Genomic DNA, 13,191 nt, shown 5'->3' with positions numbered 1-13,191 from the left:
TTGAAAACACTCAAGTTGGATATTGAAAATGTTATAATATTAAAATCAAGGGACGAAGCCAAATTAAATTTACTATTTAATTTTGTCTTTTCTTTAGGTTATTCATACCATCAGTGCCACTGATAAGGATGATTTTGCCAATGGACAAAGGTTTAACTTCTTTCTTGATGAGCATCTGTCTATAAACCCAAACTTCACTCTGAAGGACAATGAAGGTGAACATGAATACATATATTTTTTGATCTTTGTGGTATCTGCTTTGACTTGATATGGAATAAGCCTGAGCAGCTTTGCTTTATTCTTATATACTCATGAACAGCTTGCAAATCAACATTCAAAGTCAGTTTGATGTTAATGTGTTATGATCCGTGAATAGCTTGTGTTTAAAATTGAACCATATGTACAAATAACTTTCAATGAGTTTATTCAGAAGCATCCCTTTAAACAAGAAATGTTCATGTAATATGCTCTTGGGCAACTTTTAAGAGAAATCTTAGCTGACAAACATGTTTATGAGAACTGTTGCAACTGCTAGGAGGTGGAAAAAATTTAAATTAAGATAAATGAAAAATATGTCCTAGGGACCATTAGAAAAGGAACTGCAATGTTTGAAATCATCTTGCTTTACCAAGGCTATCAAGATGTGCTGTACAAATTATATTTCCCCTTGTTATTATGAATATTTTTCCAAAATATGGGTAGATACATATGCATAATTACAGAGCACTGTGGAAATTTTTGAATTATTTTTGTTTAGCCTTCTTATTGTGTAGGGAAAAAAGTACATAATAACTAGAGAAGATTCACCATGATTTAGAATCCTGATTTGGTAGATTCCTCAAAGTTGTGTAAAAGTCATTCTTCTGTATGGAAGGGAAACAACAAGCCACTCAATATGTACAGTGTTCTGACTGGCATCAACTTTCTTCTTCCCAAAAGTAGTTTTTGATCACATATATCTGAATATACTGTTATTTAAGATTTAAGACGTGCCTCAGAATCACATGAAAGAAACAATAGCATGTACATTTTGAAGTAGTTAATTCCTTCTCTGTACCCTTCATGTAGAAGCATTTTCAAATTCAAGCAAAAATAAAATCACTAAATGACAACCCACTAAACATTTTTTCCATTATCCCTAAGCTTCCTTAAATAATCATAACAGGGATACTAAATTGTGCATGTGGCCATAACAAAATTCATATAAAAATACCAAGCTTGTTTGTCTCTCTCAGTTTAACTATCCCTGTGGTCAGCTGTACTTATGGCAATACATATTTATCCATGTTTGTGTATGACAAATTGTATTAAATTGACTATTGAACATTTATTTACATCCGAACATCCAACCCTACAATCTCAAATGTATTTAAATATTATAATTAACTATGCTAAATATCTGAAAATCAATTCATATTTTCCCATATTCAAATAATTGCATAATTTGGAGAGCATTCAACTTTCTGCTTTAATAAACTGAAATTTACTATATTTAGAAACACATATTTAGAAATCATATTTCAGTTGAATTTTTTCCATTCCAATTAAAATTTATTTAAATTTTAAAAGCAATTTTAATTTGATAATATTATAAATAAAAATTGACTTAGATCTGAAGATGTGTTGTAATCAAGCTATTTAATGTAAATAACTCCTGAAATATTTTAGAAAAACAAGAGAATTTTACTGTTGTTGAAACCTATATTAGTGACTAAAAGTCCTTCATTCAAGATTAATATGCCTGGAATTTCTCAATTTAACTAATGAATGCATTCAAAAGGTCTCATTTTAGTTATATGACAACATTACCAGTGCTGGGAACTCACATTCAAAAAATTCCCCTCAAATATGTACACACTTTTGAAAGTGTTTATAATGCCGGTGTAAATTTTTTAACATTTATTTTAACCATATATATGAATGCTTTAAATCAGCTATGCCATCTCAAGTATGTGATGCTTGTGGGCAGTTGTATGGGAGTAAAGATGTTTTAATTTATTTTAAAATTCATTTAATTTATTTTAAACATTTTTGGGAATTGATGAAATTATATATAACACAAATAATTTCTTTCAGATAGAAAAAGCAGCAATGTTCTTAAAAACAGGATACTAGCACATAGGTGAAAACACATGCTTGAGCAAACAGCCTTGTTTATGCTAGATAAGACAAGCCACCAAACTTCTCTTAACCTCAGTTTTTACATCCATTAAGTTTTGGTTTGAAATATCTACTTTGTAGCATTGGGGGAATTAATGGTGCTGTATAAAGATATTGAGTCAATGGGCTTCCCTGGTGGCACAGTGGTTGAGAGTCTGCCTGCCGATGCAGGGGACACGGGTTCATGCCTCGGTCCGGGAAGATCCCACACGTCGCGGAGCGGCTGGGCCCGTGAGCCATGGCCGCTGAGCCTGCGCATCCGGAGCCTGTGCTCGGCAACGGGAGAGACCACAACAGTAAGAGGCCCGCATACTGCAAAAAAAAAAAAAAAAAAAAAAAAATATATATATATATATATATATATATATTAAGAGTCAAGATGGCTTTTTCTCTAAACAGAAGGCAGTTATGGATAATAATTTATAAAGATGAAATTTAAAATGGAATAGTCATACCAAAATGAATATATACATATATTCATGGGTACATAAACACCTCTGTGGCCAACAACCAGAACAAACTACAAAGAGTAAGAGTCAGCAAGTCCAGGCCTACTGGATCCTGCAACTTGGTCATTGCATTCCGTGAGTTAGTAAACATTTACATGCCCCCAGAACATAAAGAAATCTAGAAGAAAAAATTAAAACCATTGTTCTTCTGTGCCCCCTGCTTACGTGAATATGAATATTCAGGGAACAATAGAAGCCAGACAGAGACTCCAAACCAGGATGAGTGATCAGGAAGCCATTGGTTTAGTGGCGTCTCCAAAACTGCTTTATGGCAAAGAGTGAGTAGAGACAAAAAGCTGTGTCTAAAATTAGACAGAGAGAAATGCATATTGTTGTGTATGATAAATCTGAAAGTCAAAAAATTAAAAGATAGTCAATAAATAATAAGAAATAAATCAGAAAATGAATTCACTCTGAATCATGCAAAATACATAAATGAACAGAAAAATACTTGAATATTAGCATGTTTAACATTTTCAAAATTAAGAAAATGAAGATTTTTTTAAAAAAGACCGAGAAGTGATTACATGAAATGAGACAATGAAAGAAAATATTTATATAAAAATAATTTTAAAATCCTTATTAAAATAAAACTACAGTTTTTGCCTAGATAGAAAAGTATATAAAATGACATGAAAATATATAGATGTTTAGTGTTATATACATAATTATATATAAACATACAGAAATTAACATTTTAAATTTTGTTTATATATATGTATGTATATATGTCATGTATACATAAGATATATATTAAAATATAGGTATTGAATATATAGAAATATATATAGAACTATTTCTAGAAATTACATAGATTTAGTTATACATATAGACTATATAGATATAAATTATCCATACATTTAAAATTTATGTGTAAACATATATGTATATATACATGTATGATGTATATATGTATATGTGTATATATATGTATATGTTTATATACACACACACACAGATACAAAGAGAAAACAAAAAAAACTGCATTACTTCTAGACTGGACACAGAGAGATTTAACAAGTCAAAAGTAAAATCCATTAATTCAAGCAGACAAAGTTTAGATATGTCAAAATTTTTTAAAATTGTGAGAACACTTAATAGATATGGAATATAAAATATTTGGAAGAATTAGAAATTGTAGCAACAAGCAATATATGTAGATAAAATTGCATGACAATTTTTCAAGGTTGAAAATATGTGGACCCTCACGATTAACATGAACACCAGGGACTTCCCTGGTGGTGCAGTGGTTAAGAATTGCCTGCCAATGCAGGGGACACAGGTTCGAGCCCTGGTCTGGGAAGATACCACATGCCACGGAGCAGCAAACCCTGTGCACCACAACAACTAAGCCTGCGCTCTAGAGCCCATGAACCACAACTACTGAGCCCACTTGCCACAACTGCTGAAGCCCATGCACCTAGAGCCCGTGCTCCACAACAAGAGAAGCCACCGCAATGAGAAGCCCACGCACTGCAATGAAGCATAGCCCCCACTCACCACAACTAAAGAAAACCTGCATGCAGCAACAAAGACCCAACACAGCCAAAAATAAATTAATTAATTATTTTAAAAAATTGGCTATTATATAAAAAAAAAGAACACCCAAAGGCAAGCAGGAAATCAAATCTATACTTGAATATGCCAATTTAAAAGTGCTAAACCTCAAAGATAAAGAGAAAAAATATTTAATCAAAAGGAAAAGGCAGAATATTTAAAAAGCAATAATAATTAGATCTAAAGTAGATTCCTGTTAAAAAAGAAAAAAATAGATGACAGAAGTTGATAACAATTATATGCTCAAACTGCTAAAGGAAAAGAATTTCCTATTGTCAACATTCTCTATATTTAGTTAGCAGTGGTAAGCTATCAGGAATTAAGGGAGGACAGTTATTAAAGACTTTTTTCCAATGTATAAGAAAAGAAACTTTTAAATTTTTAGCTACTGACATTTTGGCAAATATTGTATTAATCTTTGCCTTCAGGATCTCTGCAAGAAATAATAGACAAAAAAGCCTTGCAATTAACATTTCATTTCAAATGTTAAAACTTGAAGAGTTAACACTAGAATAATAGTTAATAGAATATGAGTCTGTAATTTCCAAAGCAAGGAGAGATTTTTAAAAAGTTAAATAATAAAACATTTCATCAGTAGAACAGAGGTCAGAAAGTAGAATAAAAGATGCAAAATAGAAGCAATGACAATTTTATTTGAAGTAGAAAGTAGTTCAAATATACCATAGTCACAGATTAAATATCATTTTTAAAGATATTTTATTTTAAAAATAGACTGTTATATGCTACTTACAAGAGATATGCCAAATTCAAAATGTAGTAGGAAATTTTACATGAAAAGTTAGAAATATTTAGCTATTGCTTAAAAAAAACAGCTATTGCTGAAAAAGAAAACAATTCCAAAACTAGTTTTCTTAAAATAAAGCACATTTATTCATTTATTTAGCTCACATTTCTAAGAATTAGCAATTTCTGATGGGTTCAGCTGGACAATTCTGCTAGTCTCAGGATATTTCAATCACTACAATTAATCAGCAGTGTACTGAATGTTCTCCTCAGTCCAAAAAGATAAAACAAAACAAAAATAGAACAAAACAACAATAATGAATAGAAACAAAACATAAGATTATCATTGTTAACAAATGAGATGCAATTGTCTTTCTGAAAATTTAAAAGAATCCACAGAAACATCTTAAGAAACAATTGGATAGATTGCCAAATTTTGGAATACAAATAAATGCCCCAAATGGCTAGATTTTCTATATGTAAAAAACGTGAATAAATAGCAAATCAGATAAATGTAAAATGGTAAAAACAAATCAAACAAATTAACAAAAAACTCTTCTAAGATCATCAGAGAAAAAATATCCAATAAATAATGTTCAAGTCACCATTATGAAAGGCAATGTTACTGAAAATATTTAAAAAAACACAAAAATAATATCTTTACCCCATTAGTAAATCAACACTCAAATTTCCAAATTAATCTATAAGTTAAATATAATTTTTATCATAAACTGAATTTAATAATCTGTTAATAAAATGCAAATGGTAAAGGGTTGAGAAAAGCAAGAATGTAGGAAAAGAAGAAAATAGAGGAAAGAGAAGAAAAGAGGGCATATCCTAATGTATAAAGATATTATAAAGATGGTAAAGATTTACATCTCTATAAAAGGAAGAAATGGCTATCAACTAAAGCAATAGGTGTTTGGAGTACCTTTTCTTTGAATGGATGTATTTGCTTTGATAGATAGGACTCTTGCTTTCTCGAACAGAATGTTAGCTCAAGGAATAATCTGTTAATTGTTTCCTCTAATTATTATGAAGATGATATTATAAAGATATAAAGGTAATGTAAACCCTGACAGCTGGCTTTTCTTTTCTTTTCTTTTTTTTTTTTTTTTTGTAATGTAACTGCGTGACTAAAATTTGATTGATTGACAGGGATCCATTTCAAAGAAGCAGCCATTTCAAAGATAGCTGTCTTGAATAAACACATTGTCAGCCACTAGTAGATAGAAAGACAGCTCCCCCATTCCCTTTTGTTCTAGAGATTTTGGGGTGATTTCAGTAACTGATCATTTGGGCTTTTTTTTTTTCTTTTCCCCAACTTTAAATTCCTGTTCTTATGTTTTAAATTCATCTGTAAAGAGTGAGCTTGAGAAACTCTAGGCCCCTACCCTTGACCACAATAAAAGCTGAATCCCAGAGACATATACCTTAATAGTGTTTATGCCTGGAATCATAGCTAATGTCCTCATATCAACTAAGAAGATTTTCCTCCATCTATATCCTGGTGGGATTCTCCTATTCACAGCCCAGATCTGCTTGATAAATACTTAAATTTAAGGTAATGTTTCATGTTGTTCCAGTTCTTTGCCATCTTTGTTAGATCTTTCCTGCCCTATGTTTTATCCCTCATTAATTTGGAATCTGCTAATTTATCTGAACATTAGAGAATAAATGTCTTCTTAAGTGTTCCATCCTACGTATATAAAAGTTTCTTTATTTGGGGCTTATTTTTGTTTATTATTCACTGTGACATATGTTAGGAATATACTGGTAGAAAACACTAGCATGTAACTAACATTCTGCTCAAGGAAGCAAGTGTCCTATCAAATCAAATACATGCACTCAAAGAAACTGTGGTCTGCTCACTGCTTTGGTTCATAGCTGTTTTACCTTTTTTTTAATTTTTCCTTGAGATATAGATCTTGTGAAATTCTCTATAATTTCTTTTATGTTTTCTATCTTTTCTTTCTCCCTCTATTTTCTTGAACATATTAATCTTAATGATTTTACAATCACTGTCAGCTAACTCTACTTTCTTAATAAAGTGATAAATTTTCTTTTTCATCAGAGGGACTGGGGAGACAGGACTGGGATATAATGGTTTTGTTTCTTAATATCTCTAGCAATTTTTAGTTGGGTGTCACACATAGTGTCTAAACCTAGAAGAGTCTCAAATCGTAATATATTTCTTCAGAGAGTGTTTGCTATTTTCTTAGATGAACAATTATAGAGGGGCATCATTACAGGTGAACCTCAGAGACATCTTGGGTTCAGTTCCAAACCGCCACAATAAAGCAATTATCATAATAAAGTGAGTAACATGAATTTTTTTATGCTCTCCAGTTCATATAAAAGTTTTGTTTACACTATACTGTAGTCTATTAAGTGTGAAATAGCATTATGTCTAAAAAATGTACATACTTTAATTAAAAAATACTCTATTGCTAAAAAATGCTAACCATCTTCTGGGCTTTCAGTGAGTCATAATGTTTTTGCAATAGTAACATCAAAGATCACTGATCACAGGTTACCATAACAAGTTATACTAATAATAATGAAAATGTTTGATGTATTGTGAAAATTACCAAAATATGACATAGAGACACAAAGTGAGCAAATGCTGTTGGGAAAATGGTGGCAGTAGTCTTGCTCGATACAGGGTTGTCTCAAACTTTCAATTTGTAAAAAAACCCACAATATCCAGGAAGCACAGTAAAGCAAAACAAGATAAAAGGAGGTATGCTTGTACTTTAATCCAATCAGGGTAGGTTAAGTCAATGCTAATTTGCAGTTTTCTTTAGATTCAGCCTGTCTCTGAACTATCCCTGTCCCTAAGGCATGGCCCTCTAGGGCTTTCAACTGAGAGCCTGTTTGTGCACTAGGGCCATTCACCCTGGTCCCCTACCTTAATCACTGTCTGTTCAACAGGAAGAGACGGAAAAAAAAAAAAGCTCTTCTTTTCCACTTAGAGTTTTAGATCTCTGCTAAACTTTCAATTTAACTTTCAATTTTAACTTTCAATTTAACGAATATCTTTAGGGAGAATCAGCCATGTGTTTAAGGCCCCTTAATTTCCAGTATGACTGTGGGCCCAGGAGGGTGAGAGAGAGGGAGACGCAAGAGGGAAGAGATATGGGGATATATGTATATGTATAACTGATTCACTTTGTTATAAAGCAGAAACTAACACACCATTGTAAAGCAATTATACACTAATAAAAATGCTAAAAATAAAATGATTGAAGGGCTAGGACATGGTACAGAAAGCTAATCATTTAAAGATCGAAGCCAAAAAAAAAATAAAAAAAATAAAAAGACTCGGTTAAAAAAAAAAATGTTCTCCTATTTTCTCTGTCCCCAGCTTGGAATTCCAGCCTGTTGTTAGCTCCTAATATAAACAAATACATTGTAATCCACAGTTCAACTTCCCACATTTTTGACCTCTCTAGAATTTTACCCGTCTACTTACATCACTTTAGCGGTTCTCTAATGTCATTAAACAGAAATTTCCTTGAAGATTTCAGGCTTTTCTCTCAGTTATCAGGCAGACTATTGGTTAGTCAAAAACTACTGTTTTATCCATATTACGTTTTATACTTCAAGAACCATTTGGCAAGTTTCATTAAATAGTTGGGATATAAACTGGGCTTGGAAGAAAGGTCATAGTTCATTAACAATCTAATTATCATTAAGATGCTGGCTGCCAGGTTGTTCATGTATGTGCTACAGATATTTGTTCTTAAAATTTTAATTAAAATTAGTTCAGAATCCCATCCTATGTACTGAACAAAACCAAGATCCTCTCCAAAATTTCTGAGGATTATATTATATGAGTGGGGTATACAACATTGTCACTCTTTATGCCACTCACCAATTCAACCATTTTTTTTCTCTATTTCTCTGGATTTTGTTTTCTTTGTTACTCTTCCATGCCTGCTATAATCTTTCTCCTCAAAGTACCATGTGCTCAAAGCACAAACTATTACCAAAAGTAGAATGCACAGAGTTCAGGGAAAGAGCAGCCCAGCATGGCAGTTATCTGAAAGGGATAGCAGAATGAAGAAAACTGTAGCCTAAAAATTAATGTCAAACTCATTCTTTTTTAAAAAAATCTTTACTGAGATAACATGTACAGCTAAAAAACTTAACCTATGGATGAATCCTGAAAATCACCTCCAAAGCACAGAGGCATTGAGAATCACAAGAAGATATTTAGGTACTGGCCCAAATCTACCCATTAAATCTTACTGTATAGGAGGAATCTCTGGGATTCAGAGCTCAAAGAACCTCCCTAAGTGGATGATCAGAGAACATTGCAGGGTCATGCAGGTTGAAGGACAGAGGCAGTTAACATATAGTGGGGTGTACTTAACATTAGAATGAGAAAAACATACTTAAATATCTAAGGAAGACTTTTTGAGTTGATGCATGAAAATATTACCAATTTAAATATTTGGGTAAGGTGATAAAATTCAAATGGACACTGCTAAAACCTGAATTAGTAACCAGAAAGATCAAAGAGGAGGCAACACTGCCCAAGAGAACATCGCTTTCTCCATCACAGCCTCACAAGGTGAGCTGGGAGATGGAGTCGTTGTCCTTGGGCACCTCCCTGCCCCTCTGAGTCTTGTGGCATTTAGCTGCCTCTCCTGGTCCCTGTCATCTACCAAGCCCCCGTTTTTACCAAAGTCTTGGGAGCACTTTCTCCATCCATACTCGAAATCATAACTGGAAAAATTCAATGTCCATAAACGCAAGTGAGCCAGCACTTCAGACACCCAACACTCAATACCTCACAGTGATCGCCAAAGCAGATCCACGTCTTTAAATGACAAATGGGGTTATTTGATACCCTGCGCCTCCCTAATCCTAGCACTTATCACACTGTGACCTCTCTCCCATTTAGACTGTAAGCTCTGTGAGGAGAGGGACTTTTGTCTGACTTATTTGCTGCTATATTCCTAACTGCTACCAGAGTGCCAGACACAGAGGAAAGTTTAGATAAAAATTTGTTAAATGAAAAAAAAGGAAAAAAGAAGGAGAAGGAAGCAACATAGAAGAATGTTTCAGAGTTTGACTCAGGAAACCAGTTGCCTGAATCTGAAACCAGGTTCCTCTGCTAATTATGTGTGAGGCCATAGCCAAGTTCCTGCTCTCAGTGTGTTTCAGCTTCCTCTTTTGTCAAATGGAGATATGGAAGCAATTACTACCATTTCATTTTTTTTTTTTTATGAAGAGAGATCAAAATGCAAAGAAGTTGAAATCATGCACAAAGTGCTGCAAATTATAAAGGGCACAATGAAGATAACTAAGAATTACATAAATAAATAGATGGAAAAATAATAATGAAATATCTGAAGGAATTACCTTGAGTGAAGGGATATATGGGTTTTAGATCCAAAAATATGTATAGTATCCCTAACTTGAGAGATAAGAAATCATTTTACAAATTTCCAGACAATGAATTTAAATTGTAAAGAGAATAATCAGTGCTGAAGTACTCATTTGCAAGATTCAAGCTAATAGTCCATGGACCTTGTTTTAGTGACATTTCAAAGAAACAACTACAATAAAATACATCTCTGCCTATTTAAGATGACACTCATATGACAATTAAGGAAGGGTATTTTAAAATACTGAATGCCTCAGAAAATATAAAAAACATGTGTCAATTACAGTAAAGTTCTATTGACAAAATATTTAGAGCTATAGTGAACAAATGAAAATAAAATAAAATAAAAATAAATTTATGAAAAAGTAAAGACAGCATAAAACAAACAATATATGATTAAATATCAAACAGAAATAATGATTTGAGTAGCATATATTCTCATAGAAAAGCAATAATGATAATATGATAAGATATATAATATTTCTTAAGAAACGTCTATGAAATGCACTTTGAATATTTTCAGTAAGAATATATTCATGTATTGTATTGAATTAAAAATAAAAAAAAACACCTGAAATACACACACACACACACACACACACACACACACACACACACACACACACATGACTCAGCCCTATCCCCTCCCCTGACATTTTACTTGGGGCTGTCCAGTGTGTTCTCCAGCCTCACACTGTATTGCTATTCACCACCATTCTTATTCTCCTTTCTTAGAATGCTTTCCTCTAAAAGAAGTTCTATAGTCAGCTCTTAAGTTAACATTGTTTTTTTCCTTCCATTCAGTCTTCAAGGCATTGTCTGCTGTGTATGAGGCAGTGATCTAAGCTGTCCAGATGCAAGGAAATAAAACACATAGCTCCTGCTTTCAAGTGACTCTCCATCTATTTGGGAAAATAAAGATGAAATGAAATGTAACTTGCAATTGAAGGCAGTGAAATGTGAGTTACTTTAGAGAGATCATTGAAAGTCCTATAATTAAAAGAAGTGGAGCATGATTTGACTTTACAGGATAGAGTCCATTCCGTCATGTAGAGCAGATCAGAGAATACTTTTCAATGAAGTGGGGAATGAAGACAGTATAGAGGTGACAGAATGCAACATTAGTCTTAAGAATCTAACTAGGGAGATGTGGCAGAGCAGAGACATGAGCATTTTAATTCACTATTAAAAACACTAAATATTAAGCACTGTGCTGTATTTTGTGCTCCCCCCAAACAAATAAGATATTCTACCATTAATTCTTTATTTGCTATAGTACCAAACTGTTGCAGATAGAAAAATTTTTGCTAAGCAACCGTCTTCAATATTTATCTGGAAAGTTATGACCCCTTACCTATTAAATAAGAAACATTTTGATTTGGAAAATAACCAAGTGACAGATTTCTATTTTTTTAACAACATATACAGCAAAACGTATATTGTAAATATGTTTTTTGATAATGACCTTATTTTCGTCATTAACTAATATACTGGTAATAATACAATTTTATTTAAAATTAAAAACTGGAATTCAGATGATAATTTTTAAGTTACAGCATTTAAAAATTATATTACCTTAAAACAACAATGAAAGCATGATGTTTTCTGATTAAAATGTAGATTTTTCTACAACCATCTTCTCTTTAAATTGTGATAGGTAAACATTTCATCTTGGCATCAAAGAAATCCATTGTATAATTTCAACTTTTTAATCAAATATCTATAATAAATGAACTAAAGCCTTAATGTCATAAAGTCTGTGAGTCTAGGCTTACCCCCAGGAGGGTCTGTGCATACAGTACCTTTGTTCATTCATTTTGTAATAGAAAAGTGTATCCTAATCCACCAATATAAAATCATCATTAATCTACAAGTCTGTTCTGCTTCATGATCTTTATGCTGCCTCTTGAGGGACTAGGTTTTATTTGATGCAAGGAGATTTGCCAGACTAATTCCTAGGCTTAATTCCGACTGTCAAGTGCATTTGTAAATCTTACAGATTTTAGTAGGAGAAGAGATTATTTTTAACTATGTATATGTTTGTATCTCTTTATTTTCAGTGTTCTAAATCACATTTCATGTGCCTTTCAGATTGAAAATCTTTATCGTAATTTAACTGATAATTTGCTATCAAGAACATCTACTGCTCATATTTGTCTCTAGGTTATCTTCTTTAGATACATGTTTTCCACTTCTGTAGACATTTCCAGTCTTTAAGAATGAATGGGTTCACTAACACAACATTGCAAAGCAACTATACTCCAATAAATATTAATTTTAAAAAAGAAAAAAATGAATGGGCTCAAATAGCACATTCTTTTTAAAATAGTGAGTGAACTGCACCAAAAATGACCATTTTAAATCATATAAAATGGAAGATTCTGTAGACTGTCACTGTCACCTTGTTGCAGAATTTGAAGATGTTTTTTTCCCTTGGTTTTATTACTTTTTATTATTTCCTTGTAATATTACTTTTAAAAGTGAAGGTCTTATTATTTATAAGTTTTATCATTTTTAACAAAATACTTAATAACCATTGTCAGAAAATACTGATTTTCCTTGTGGCTGTTTGGGTTTGGTGAAGGAATATCTTAGTTTATGTTGCATTGATTTTAAGATAAGGGATATTTTCAAATTTGACTATGAGCTGTTAAGAAGATGTCTTTTGGGGCATTTTCGTTCAGATTTCATAGTCCACTGATAGTGAAATGCAGTTTTTTAGTTTGATACATATTGGAAATCATGAGAAATTTTACGTTTATTTTGTACTTCTTTGGCATTGTCAGATCCCTAGTAGTTGATATTCCCATCATTTATTTTTGT

At 32.2% G+C, this 13,191-nt stretch overlaps 1 protein-coding gene across 1 annotated transcript in view; it reads left to right on the top strand.

Annotated features, from left to right (window-relative positions):
* The window catches only part of CDH18 (cadherin 18), a gene marked incomplete at both ends in the record, with an annotated part of 349,009 nt that overhangs the window by 319,170 nt on the left and 16,648 nt on the right, over window positions 1-13,191 (top strand). The window contains one exon of the mRNA XM_082651620.1: window positions 98-215. Within this exon, the coding sequence (XP_082507746.1) occupies window positions 98-215 (118 nt within the window). The remainder of the gene's footprint in view (window positions 1-97; window positions 216-13,191) is intronic.

Source organism: Grampus griseus (genome assembly GCF_964374135.1).
Source record: "Grampus griseus genome assembly, chromosome: 3".
Taxonomy (NCBI): domain Eukaryota; kingdom Metazoa; phylum Chordata; class Mammalia; order Artiodactyla; family Delphinidae; genus Grampus; species Grampus griseus.
This window is presented reverse-complemented; position numbering and strand designations above follow the sequence as displayed.